The 13,752-nt window shown below is 39.5% G+C and overlaps 1 protein-coding gene across 1 annotated transcript in view; it reads left to right on the forward strand.

Moving 5' to 3' along the window:
* Positions 1-13,752, forward strand: part of nrn1la (neuritin 1-like a) — a 99,263-nt gene that overhangs the window by 51,578 nt on the left and 33,933 nt on the right. Inside the window, exon 2 of the mRNA XM_019360782.2 lies at positions 10,091-10,235. Coding sequence (XP_019216327.1) covers positions 10,091-10,235 — 145 coding nt within the window. The remainder of the gene's footprint in view (positions 1-10,090; positions 10,236-13,752) is intronic.

Genomic DNA, 13,752 nt, shown 5'->3' on the forward strand with positions numbered 1-13,752 from the left:
TCCTTTGGCATGTTCATGACAGTTTTAGTCTTTTTCTTCCAGTTTCAGCTATTTTTCAATAGTATGACAGCGAACATTGAAAAAAACTAACATGGACAGTTTGGATTCGGCAAACAGAGACACTCTCTACTAACACTTTACTTTTTGATAAAGTTTATAGTTATGGCTGGATCAACTGACCCTAAACCCTCCCTTAGCTATGCTACATAGGCTTAGGCTGCTGGGGGCTTCCCATGATGCACTGAGCTTTTCTTCTTCACTCACCTCTTTGACTGTGTGTTTAGAGACCACTCTGAATTTAATCATTAGTTATTATATCTCTGGTTCTTTTCCACAGTGTGTATTTTGTCCTATTTTCCTCCCCTCACCCCCAACTGGTCACGGCAGGTGTCTGCCCCTCACTGAGCCTGGTTCTCCTGGAGGTTTCTTCCTGTTAAAAGGGAGTTTTTCTTTCCCCCTGTCACCAAGTGCTTGCTAAAGTGGGTCATCTGATTGTTGGCATGTTCTCTGTACTATTGTAGGTTCTGTATCTTAAAATATAAAGTGCATTGAAGCAACTGTAAATAAAATTGAATTGAATTGAGCTGGTATTTATTCAGTGCCTTTCTACTCTTTTGAGTAGAGCACTTTTTTCCCTTACATGTATTCATGTGAATATTTTCACATGAATCATTTGATTAGTCGATATTACTCAGGGTTAAACTTGAAGTTATCTCACCAGGCTTTGTGATAGATTGAAAAATTGAACAAAAACTTTCTTTAAAAAGGATTTTGAGGGAAACAGTGGAACTCTTTTTTGGTAAACAACAGCCTGGTGACCTGTCACAGCTTTAACTTAAAAAGTAAGGTCACAGCATTACGCCCACTGTGAAAGAAAAACGATCTTTTCCTACATGTCCTTCGGCAGCTTCTCTTCACAGTCACACTTTTTTTTTTGTGCTCCTTTATTGGTCATTACTCGTCCTCTCGTCTTCCCCTATTGTCTCCTTTTTTCTCTCACACATTCATCTTTTCTCCTACTCCAGCTGTTTTTCCTCCTCAGGTCTTCATTAAAACTTGATGGAGATGAGTGAAGCCAATAATCTTCAAACTTTTTGAACAACCAGGCCTGAAATCAATAGGATTCCTTAAAAAAACACAAAAGGAAAATGAGAATAGGAGAAGCTCTGGTTTATTAAATATTAAACAGTAAATCTCTGGGGAGGTGGGGAGGAGCTGTGGCGATGCAGTGTCTGACCCAATTAGCATCTCCTGTTCACCTGCCAGGCTACAGCCGTGGCTCCTCTCTTGACTTTTACCCATCACGACAAGCCTCTTCTGGGACAGACACACTCTTCAGCAGTGTTACCTCCGCCGTCTTGTACACTAATCATGACATGATGCATCTGTGCCTGTCACACCATTGAAGAGGGCCATTTTAGCTCGGTCACTATCAGCTCCAAAACGATCTCGCTCTTCAGGAGAGATGGCTGTCACAAGTCACTGTGAGGCTCCTCTGGGATGAGCTAACTGTTTTGTAATGCTGCCTCAGCTTTTTATGTCACCTGTCTTCAGTTTCCTCCAGATATTTTAGCTTAACTTTAGAAATACTCTTATGTAAACACACACATCTATTTTAGCAAAAACGTTTTTAGATTTAAATCTGCATTATTCAGCCTGATTGTTGAGGCCCTGCATCATGTCGTATTGGAGACATTTTTGAGCACTATAGATAAAATTACAGCCCATAACAGCATCAGATATTGTCCTGTTTTAAGTATTTTGTTCTTTTAGGTGCAGTAGACAGAAACTATGGGAAAAATGCACATTTTTAAAAAATAAACCTATTGTTTTGCGGCTCTGCCCTATTCACATAAGATTAGCATAGGAATATGCCAAAAAGCTTTATATGCTTAAAAATGAGTCAATACTGGACTGAACTGTCCAATCCCTAGTCTATAAAGACATGTTATGAGCAAGGTTTTCTAAAGCCTGAAAACAAAGCCCAGAGGAGTGGCAGGAGTCTAGTTCCTTCTCTGAATTACAATATGCTCAAAGGTTATTATGGATTTCTCTGTCTGATTATGCCAGAAACATGATGGCTATCCCCCAGCTTTAAATCTTTAAGCAACTAACCTTTTAGCTTGTGTAAAGTCTAGAAAGTTTGTGTGCACTATTATCATAGTATCAGTTGTAGCTGCTCCTGTTTCTTCAAGTTACTGGTTTCATCTTCAGTGGGGGAACACATTATTTGTTTGGATCCCTATTTACATGTTTGCTCTGCAATTGATTTCTTTGTGTTTTCTTTATTTCCTGGACTGTTGGATTCTAATATTCTAATATTTGTAATAGCTGTATGCCTCGTCTGTCTTTGAAAGAAGCACCCGAGATGCTTTCTTTAAATTTCTTACCTTTTCTCCTGGATTTTTTTCTCCTAATTTTTTACCCAAACATGAACACAAACACATGGCACTGTCATGAGACGCTGACTCTTTTTGTGCTTTAACATATTCTGTATGTTTGTTCAGTGATCTGAAAAAGTGTTTCCCCTCTTCCTGATTTTTTTTGTACATTTGTCACACTTAAAATCCCTCAAATCATCTAGATGAAGTTGTTTATTATTAACAGGAGTAAACATAAAAAGGGGAATGAAAGCTAATGGAAAGTTAAGTTCAGTTTCTCTAGCCACACCCAAGCCTGATTACTCCCATACCCGTTCTCAATAAAGAAATCACTTAGATAGGACCTGCCTGACAAAATGGAGTAGACCAAAAGATCCTCAAAAGCCAGACATCATGCTGTGAGCTAAGGAAATTGAGGTACAAATGAGAAACAAAGTCACTGAGATCTCTTAGTTGGGAAAAGGCTATAAAGCCATTTCTAAAGCTGAGGGAACAGTGAGAGCCATTATCCACAAATGGTGAAAACATGGAACAGTGGTGAACCTTCCCAGGAGTGGCCGGCCGATCAAAATTACCCCAAGAGTGACCTCAAGAGTCATCCAAGAGGTCACAAAAGAACCCAGAACAACATCCAAAACATCCTGAAGGAGAATGTCCAGCCATCTGTTTGTGGCCTCAACCTGAAACACATTTAGGTTCAACAATGATCAAAACACTCCAACAAGTCCACCTCTGAATGGCTTAAAAACCAAACCAAAACGAAGACTTTGCACTGGCCTAGTCAAAGTCCTGACCTGATTCCGATTGAGATGCTGTGGCATGACCTTAAAAATGCAGTTCATGCTGGAAAACCCTACAATGTGGCTGAATTACAACAATTCTGCAAAGATGAGTAGGCCAAAATTCCTCCACAGTGCTGAAAAAGACTCATTGCAAGTTATTGCCAACAGTTGTTGCTGCTAAGGGTTATTAGGTTTCGAGTGCAACCACTTTTTCACACAGGGCCATGTAGGTTTGGAGTTTTTTCCTTCCTTTAGAAACTGCATTTTCTGTTTACTTGTGTTATCTTTGACTGATATTTAAATTTGGGGGTCACCAATTTTTCTGACAAAAACTTTAAGAACCAGAGGAGCTCCCAAAAGAGTTCCGATCATTTTACAACTCTAATTATGTTTGCTACATTAAATTTCCCTTTTGTTTTGTTTTTCCGCAGCCGATGACTGTGGGTCACTAACATTAACTCTGAAGCCACCAAAGCTGAGCTGTGCTTGAATGCAAAAAGGTGCTTTTATTTCTAAGCATGCAGACTCCTCCACAGAGGTTTTATCTATTAGTATATCCATTTTGCTTACTTTACTACCGTGTCCCAGAGAACCAGCGCTATAAACTGACTCATTGTTATAGCTATTTTAGACTTGTACATGGTGTCCAGCTTTTAATGTAGTGTAACCATAGTATGCCCCTGCCACTGTTTAACTAATAACCAAAACCTGTAGACATATCCAGTTATAGCTAACAGTTACCTAAGAAAGTATAATTAAAGATAAATATTCTAGTTTTTGTAAGAAGAAAAGGCTGTTTTTTTTTTATCTCATGTGTATGCAGTGATGTGTATGCAGCTAGTCATTGGTGTGCGCGGCCCATCACAAGGCAGGAGCCTCGAGATGAAAGAGCAGGCAGATGCATTTAAAAAAAAAAGGAAAGACAGGAATAAGCAGCAGATGGCAAAAGAAAGAATCTGCCAAAACATTTTATTGCACCTCCTCTTGTTTTCACCTTCTTCATCACTAGTGAGGAGACAGAAGGTGGAGGTAAGGAAACGCCATAAACCAAAATAATTCTGAAATCTTTGTGTAAATCAGGCATGTTTGTTTTCTGTTTCAACCCGTCACCTCTCAGCTGTGAGGGGAAGTGACAGGTGACTTAGTGTTTCCAGACACACGTCAGGTGTTCCATTGATTTCCTGTCTATCCTCCACCTGAAGCAATGAATCTGGGACGTACTTACTAGTACCTGTGTAAAAAAATCAAGAATGAAAGAGTTTACCCTTACTAGTGAGGAAAGGTGTAGCAAGATAATCGCACTCTACTGCAAATTAACAATGACTCTCATAAACTGTTCATATTTTTTCAATTTAAATAAGATTAAAATTAAACAATAACTAAAAATAAATAAGAGTTTTTTAATATTTAAATTGATATTGCTTATAGCTCATTGAAATCAGAAATCCATTTACTTAAATTATTAGAATTTGTCTTAAAATTAGTCAGTGGGTATTATTGAAGCCTGTGTTGCTTTGACAGAAGCCCTCAGCTCATCTGTATTTTGGTGTTTGGTGTTTCTCTTCTTCCTCGTTATAATACTCCATAGATTCTCTGTGGGATTTGGGTCATGTAAGTTGGCACTGTGGGAAGGCGCTAAGTCCTGCTGGAGAGGGAAATTGGTGTCTCCATAAAGCTTGTCAGGAGGTGGATGAATAAAGTGACCTCCTGGTAGATACTGTGTTGACTTGGACTTGTTAAAACACAGTGGACCCGGCCGCCTCCAACACCAGCAGGTGAGACGGCACCCCAAATCATCACAGACTGCGGAAGCTTCACACTGGACTTCAAACACCTTGGATCCTGTGCCACTTCACTCTTCCTCCACACTCTAGGACCTTGATGTTCAAATGAAATGCAAAGCTTACTTTCATCTAAAAAGAAGACTTTGGGCCACTCAGCAGCAGTGCAGTACTTTTTCTCCCTAGCTCAGGTATGATTCTTCTGACGTAGTCTCTGCTTCAGGACTGTCCTGATATTAGGAATGTAAGCGCTGCAGCTCGTTTCCTGAAGACATCTGTGCATGGTGACGTCTTCATGGTTGATGCACTGATACCCGCCTCAGTCCTTTCCTTCTGAAGCCTTCCCAAGTTCTTGAGTTGATTTTTCTTGACAGTCCTCTCAAGGCTGCACCTTTTCCTACCACAATTTTTCTTCCATCACCCCTCGATAATATGCTTCAAAAGCCAGTTGAACAACAGCTTTTTCAGCCCTGATCGTCTGTGTTTGAGGGGGTCTTTTTGCATCTTACCAAGATACTTCCCATGTGCCTCCTGGGTGAGGTGTTCTGGGCACGTCCAACCGTTGGAGCTCTTGGAACATCCAGGGCTTGCTGTGAGATTGTATCTATCAGCTGGCTTTGGAGAGGTTCTGTGTCTTCCTGGATTAGCTGGAGGAGGCGGCTGGGGAGAGAAAGATCTGGGCATCTCTAAGAGACTGCTCCACAGACCTGGAAAAGCAGCAGAAAACGAATGGATGGATTTAATTTGATTCATTATTAATCTACCTGTTGTTCTCAGATTAATACACTCTTTACAACACAGCTCAGGGTGACTGTGTATGCTTGTCCTCTGCTGTTCTTTTAAATATGCTATATATTTGAGGTTAAAGATCCCGTGTCTTCTAGTTTAGATTTAAACTGGAAAAAGGCAAAGCATTGATTTGAGCTAAGTTTGACTATCCCTTACCACTTGCCTCTAGCTTGTGGGAGGCACATAATTGTAGTACTGGGGAAAAAAAGTATTTTATGTAAACCCACAATCATTACATATTCCTTGGCAGTTTAATTGGGAGGACAAGTCATTATTATAAAAAACATATTTTCTGAAGAATAGGGTTTATTTTTCTGGCTCAGGATGGTGAAATCCCCGTCGTCTATCTTATAAAGAGCTGATTGGTTTGTTTTTGGGAATCAAGCTTGAAATGTTGAGATTAGAATTAAAAGTGACAAAAAGTTAAAAGCCTGTGATGGAATAATTCCTTCTTTTGCTTTCATGACACTTTACCAGTCCCTGAAGTCTTCTCAGGTCTCTGATTCATATTCATTTGCTGCTGCTTGAAAGATGAGAAAGAATCATCTGAATCAAACACTCGTGCCTCTGCCCTGAAAAAGCTCTCGTTGTCTGCAGTGCGTACATGAAAGCTTGGTTCTCTGCCATTTCAGGCCTCAGTAAATACCAGCGCAAGACCAAAACACGCAACACTTTTTAAATTATTACTTCAAAATGCATCACCTAATTGTGCATCTGTGGAAGAACTTCCTCTTTTTTCCAAACTCAAGTGTGACAGATGAGATGCTGTAAACAGCTATGTGACTCGGGGCTCTCGGGAGTGGCATTTGCACTTTAGTGGCAGATTTTTTATGTCCTCAGAGAATTTTCATACACAAACAAACAAGAAGCAGATTTTTGAATGGCCTCTATATTTTTTATTTCTCTCGATGTGTCATATAGGGATGAATCATCATGCTGAGATAAGTTAACCTCAAATCAGTAACATATTTAACAAGTTTATGCCTTAAATTGAAGTATTCACTTCAAACTGTCAATGTCATTTAACGTAAATTCACCTGTAATACTACCCGGGTCTGTACCACTTTCTGACACCGGAAACTGCATTTTTAATATGAAGCATTGTATTCCCCTCTGTCAAGCATGCTCCCCTAATCTTTACATATACTTAGAAGTGACAGCAAACAGCTCGTCTTGCTTGTTGTGTCCCAACAATGCACGCTGACAACTGACATGATGCTGCTTGAGCTGCTTGACACATGACAGATTTGTTGTTGTTGCTTCTGGTTGTATCCTTTTCTGAAAGGTTATTTGTATTTCTGCAGTTAGCATATTCCACATTCAAGCTGTAAATGTAAAGCTTCAAAATCAATTCTGATTTGAAGAATGAATGAAGTGACTTTATATGCGTAAAAGAGGACAATCAGAGAATATCTGCTATTCTGCAGCTTTCCCCCTCACTTTTATTATGTTTCAGTGACATGGGGTTATTGCTTTTTTCCAACCTGCAATATTTCTGTCATTTTTTTTTTTTTAAAGTGTGATCCAGTCCCAAAAGCCTGACAGACAGCGTTAGAGAGTAGCTGCTGGACATGGTGGAGCTTTAGCAGGTGATGCTACCACAGATGCTAACACAAACACCGCTTCATATGATTATTTTAAACAAGCAGCTGGTTGCTATCACCCACATAATCAGGTGATCCTATATAATTGTAAGTAGCTCATCTAAACTGGCTGAAAATTAAGTGAATATGTTAATCCCAAAAAATAAACTTTCTCAAATAGTGAAGAAGTGCAGTTTGAGGCCAGAGCCAAAAGAAGCCAGCCGGTCTCCACAAAACACAACGGAAATAAACATGTTTACAGCCTGGTATAAAAATCGGTTTAGGTTTCAGTAGCTGATTGCATGGGGAGTGAATTTTTATAAAACTTATGCATTATTAAGGGTGTGGGCGCTTTGAGTGACAGGTGGGTGCTCTCTTGTGTTCAGTGTTTGGTTGTGTTAAAAAAACTCTAAAGATGCTGCTGTTCATGTTCCCCATATTTCTTTTACATTTAATTCTGTTTTCCACTATAGTATGCAAAAAAATTCTCATAGGATTCACTGGACGAAACATCAGACACCAGGTGACCTGAGGTTGAGCAGGCCCCAAATTACATCCCAGCAGCAACCCACAGATCAGCCCTCTTAATCCAAAACCACCTTGCAACGTTTTCTGCAGCTTTGCTCACAGATTGAATGGCCCTCCTCTTGGCCTCTCCTGTAAGTCTCAACCACGTGAGGACTTTGCAGAATGAACGTCCTGCAAAACCTCTGCATCCGACTTCAAGCTCATAGAGGTTGCTGCACTCTTCCATGATTTCTTAGCACTTATTGGATTTCCTCTCATTCACTTCCTCAATATACACTTGCCATATTGGTAGCTGTAGCTCAGAAGTGTCCAGTCTGCATGGCAAAACATCCTTGATCAAGATACTGAACCCCAATGCATTCATTGGAGTGTGAATATTAGATAGAAAGCACTTTGAGGCATGTTGCATAAAATGCTTTGAATGCTCAAATAGAACAATAGCAATAGAAAAGTACTATTTACTAGTCCCAGGCTACTGTGCGTTCCAGCATGATCGGCTGTTTTGAAGCTTCAGAGGTGATGATCATGTCAGATCTGATCTCCAGCTTCTTTTTATTCTCTTAAGAGAACCAGAGGCTCTCTCTCTTTCACAGCATGTCTTCCTCCCATTAACCCAACCAGTCGCGGCAGATGGCCGCCCCTCACTGAGCCTGGTTCTTCTGGAGGTTTCTTCCTGTTAAAAGGGATTTTTTCCTTACCACTGTTGCCAAAATGCTTGCTCATAGGGCTCATATGAGAGTTGGGGTTTTCTCTGTTTTCTTTGTATTATTGTCTTTATCTTACAATATAAAGCACCTTGAGGCAACCGTTGTTGTGATTTCATGCTATATAAATAAAACTGAATTTATCTGAAACTTGAGCATGATGTCTATATATTATATGAAACCTATTCTTTCAAATGACAGTTGATTAGAGTTAGTTGGGACAGGTCTGTTCTAGTAATTGATGCATGCACTTTTGTATGAGTTAGCATGTCTAATCATTGTGATATGACTGATCGTGACATATGTAGGCTGTTTTCTTTTGCATTGTGCGCCTATTTGTAAATATGTTTCATGGATTTTGTGTCAGAATAGCCAGATGATACAAATTCTGATCATATTGTGAAACTGGGAATGGTTGTCTTCCTTTAAAGCCTGTTGACTGTACAAACTTTCTTGAACAAATATGAGAAGATTCTGGACAGGCATAGCTGTGAACAGCCACGTAAATAATTGACTGTGAATTTAACACTAGTTTGTTATGCTTCGTTTCTATAAAATGGTGATGAACAGGAAAATAAAAGTCAGAAGAACAACTGAAGGAATAATCAAGAATTTGTGTAAACTGAAAAGCAGACTGAAATCTCATCTCATTTGATTTCATTCATTCATTCAGATTGACTTTGTTTGCTACCAAATTTCCCATTATGGGAAATAAAAAGCAGCTGCCACTGAAGCTACAGTAGCAGCTGCTGCTATATACAAATATAGGTGTTTACATAGAAATAGTTATTTCTGCTTGTGGACTTAAAACAACTTACCTGATTGCATCCGCCTCACTTGCAAATACAGTCATTTTTTTTATGGGCCGCTGACAAAACATGAAAAAGAGATGACATCTAGTTTTTTATCCCTCATAGTCGGCTCTAATTGGTTGGCTGCTCTCCAGAGCTGGAAATACAAATCAGTGGAAATAACACTAGCCTTCAAATTGCTGAACAAATTTGAGATATGGGTGATGATTCAGATGTCTGAAAGGAGACTACATCGATGGAATTTGAAGTGTTTCCTCTTTTTGAATGAAAATAGGCATCTTGTCTGGGAGCTTTCATTAGTCTGAGTATTGGCAGCATTTAAACATGATTTGTGTAGGTTGTTGCTGAGAATAAAAACAACTCCGACTGGGCTTTTCTCTTCCATTTCCTGGTCACCAAGTCTTTACGTGTCTCATCTTGTAAGCTATAAATCAGCAGTGGGCTTTAAACTGTGAATGATTGAGGGGAGAAAAAGATCAAAGTTGAGCTCACAGCTACCTGTAGGTTATACTCGACTCTTCAGTCCTATAACTTCAACAAACAGCTCCATTCATATAATTTCTATAATTAGGTACAACAAAGTGTTACGTTTATCGCAACTACTGCAGTCAGATTTTGGCTCAGATTAATCTCTTTTATATATGAGTTAATTTTTCAGTTTAATTTTACTCTGTACTTGTGTTTTTGCAAATAGTTACGTACTTTTTGTGTATTTGTGTTTGTTTTCCAGTGCTGAGTCCGTGTTCTGCAGCCTCAGCCAGAAGGTGTCACTCCATCTACAAGGGTTTCGCTCAGTGTCTGATGGCTCTGGGCGACAGTTTGACGGACAGCGCCCGCAAGGAGGAGGACACGCACGAGATACACTCCATCTGCAGGTCATTCACTGCAGTCACACTTGTACACGAGGCCAAATTAAACACAAACAGTGCAGTTTAACTCAGATCACTTTCAGTATTCAAACACTTGTTAGTGAGCATTTGGCTGTTTAAGAGAGTGGGTTAAGAAATTAAAGATAGAAGCTCTGTTTGGAAAGAATTACTGATTCTTGGAGCTGGAAATAGCATGCAAAAAAGTTTAGATAAGAATTTTGCAATTCCACCAAAGTAGCCTGCTGTCTGAAATCGATAAGGCACATAGAGGCCAAAGAATGGTACAATCTGGTACCACAGACTGAAGTCTTGGCTCTCTAATTCCTCACTAGACTTGGTCTTGCCTTTTTACATGCAGTTATGAATTGATTTTTCTCAAATAATGCTGTGTGAACATAATAATTTTTTTTTACCAGGATTAATAGCTCCTTGTAAAGAGTTTAACCGTCATTGTGAGGCAGAATAAGTCGTAATTCAGGCGTGCGCTTTACTTAGAAGGCGTTACATCCTTTAAATTGCACTCTGCAGTGTCTAGTTAAAACATAAATGAGAGTATTGTTGGGAACATAAGCTTCCTCTACAATATATTTGATAAAAGTCACTAAACCTCCAGCAGTTATTTGTACAAAACATTTTATTTGGCACAAATAAAAAAGAAAAAAAGATCAAAATTATTACAGTCAGAGATATTTGGACTTTTACCGCACAGTGTATGTGAAGGTAAATGAGCATACTATCTTAACTGTCTGTTAAATGCCTGTGAAGAAGAGGAACATAATGAAAAAAAAGAAAACACATTGCATAATGATTAGATGATTAGATGATTAGCATTATCTACACTGACATCATGTTTTAGTTAGCTGTTTTAGCTTTATCCCTCTCCAGCACATGTCAGTTAACAATGTCATTCACTCCCCTCAGGTTGAGTACTTCAGTCACTCTCCTTTTAGAAGAGTAGCTTACCAGTTACTCATCACTTCACGATGCTAATTATTACTTTTCCTTTTACCGCTACAAGTCACCATTATTAACTTGACGTTCCACTGGTGGGTCTCTAACTGTCACTTTGCTACCAGTCTCTGTTTTTGTGTTGGTATTAAACTTCATATATGATTAAAATACCAACATTTTGACCAAAAGTAAACTTGGGTCTTAAACTTGGGTACTGAAAATAAAAATATATGGGAAAAAATGGTATTTATATTATGCTGTTTGTGGTAAGCCATCAACAGGGCTTTGCACACCACCATACTGAAGATGCTGAACCACAAAACGCACATTAACTGTTTATATTTCATTCATTTCTTCCTCCCATGTTGCAAATGTAATATTCATTTGCCTTTGTGCTGTGTCTTTGACGAGTCAACATCACAGGACTGTGAATCTGCTCCCCAATAAAATAAAAAGTGATTGAACAGAGTGGGTTATATGAGAGGAATATTGAAGCTCTCATTTAAAGAGACACAGAGATCATGGTGATGGAGGTGAAATCAATTTCAACATGTTTATTTTGTTCACTGTTTTGTTTTATATGACAGTTAATTTGACATTGATGCTAAGCTGCAACTGTGAGCCTAAAACGGTTTAAGCTATGAGTGAAAACAGGATGTTTAGCTTCAAGCCTGTTTGGTGAGTAGATACTACCACAGTTACTGGTTTACTGTCACAGAATATTTAAGTCAAAGACAGGATGGAGGACGTAAATGCAGAAAAAAACTAAGAAGGCTGTAACAGTTTCAACATCTTTATCGAAAGCAACAGCAACAATTTGATTTAGAAGTTAGAAGTTAGTTCTAGGGGACAACTGGAGTTGATCAACCTGTCCAAATTAAAGGGGTCCAGTAGGAGAGTGGACCCCTCTTAATGCGGCTAAACCAGAGATAAATGTTCCTCAGGCAGAATGCAAAGCTGACTGGGTGCAAAGAGATTTTATCTTACTTTGAGGACAGGGTGAGTCCTTCGTGGAGGGGGGCGACTGGTTTGTTGACTTGCAGGTAAGTCAGTTCCAGGAGGGCAGGCGACAAGAGCCAGTGATCTGGGTGAGAACGACCAGTTTCATGGGAGGAAGGTCCCTACACCAATCTTAGGCTACGTCTACACTAATCCAGATAAATTTGAAAATGGCGTTTTTGTCTAAAAACGCTCCCCGTCCACACTATCGTTTTCAATCGTTTCCGAACAGTTGTTCATCCACACTGAAACGACTGAAAACGCTTATGTTCCTGTATTGAAATGTAAGACGATTCGACCTGCTCATTTCTATCTGCCGTTTATTTACTTTCTGGCTCTTTGAAACGTCGCGGCAAAAAGTTGAGGAAAAGCACAGAGTTTTTTAAATTGAATGACAATGAGGTGGAGTTGTTGCTGCGAGTAACACAAAAGTACAAAGTTGGAAAAGCGAGTGAGAGTTAAAGAATTTGAAGAAAAGCTATCTGGAGCATGTACAAGCTGATATTAATCTTTAATAGGGCTGTCAAAGTTGAGAGAAAACAAAACAACTCCAGTACAATGCCCTCTGCTATCTTAGTGTAATTGGTCACATGACTGCATCATATGACTGAAATGCATCATCGTTTCTGAAAGCCTGCGGTTACGCTGTCCACACTGTGACGCAAAACAGCGTTTTCAAATGTATCCACTTTTTAGAGCATTTTCCAAAAGCTCCGTTTTCCTTGACCAAAAACACAGTGTCAGTGTGGACAGAAGGCCAAAATGGAGAGAAAAAGATGAGTTTTCAAACAAAAACATATTAGTGTGTACATGGCCTTAGGTGAAGGGAAGGTTCGCTGTTAGCAGCAGGGAGCAGAAGGTTCGCAGGAGTAATAGTGGTAAGCCGATCCTTAAATGCTAGTGGGTGGTGAACTCAGTGAGTCTAAAGAAGAAACCTGAACTTGTGCTGGAGGTTCAGGGATACTGTCAAGGTAAGCACCCTTGATACTGGCTAGAGTAGGTCTCACAACAACTACATAACCAACCTACACATGAGGGGCTGGACTATAACTATCTGAAGTTTTCTTTACCGTCTTAAGTATAATCAAAGGGTGCATGGAAGTTTCCTTGTGGTGCTTTGATGGGATGGAGTCGTTAAGGCCAAACACAGCAAAAAGGTTGGTCCTCATTTGGAGGGGGAAACTGATAGATGAATTGGTGTAGCATATACAGTGATGCGGATGAAATGCGTATCTTTCATGGTAACAAGAGAATGTAGTGTTGATCCTGGACAGCTTACTCTACTGTGTTTCTGTCCATATTTGCTTATGGAGAGCTTTGCAGACCGTCACCTACACATTGTAGCTGTTTACTGTCTGCAGATATTCTCGTGCTTGTGTTTCTATTATTGTTGGTTCATTAGCAACCCACAGTGCAAAGTGATAACTTACAAAGAGCTGAAGTGAAACAAGTATTAAAAACAGTCTTCTGCAGAGATTGGCTGTTCTTTTCATGCTGTTGATCTTTGATTGTTCTTCACTCTTCTCTCTATATGTGGTGAACTATGCCATCACTGCCTTTATATGGCAGACCA

Source organism: Oreochromis niloticus, linkage group LG7 (genome assembly GCF_001858045.2).
Source record: "Oreochromis niloticus isolate F11D_XX linkage group LG7, O_niloticus_UMD_NMBU, whole genome shotgun sequence".
In the NCBI taxonomy this organism is placed as follows: Eukaryota; Metazoa; Chordata; class Actinopteri; order Cichliformes; family Cichlidae; genus Oreochromis; species Oreochromis niloticus.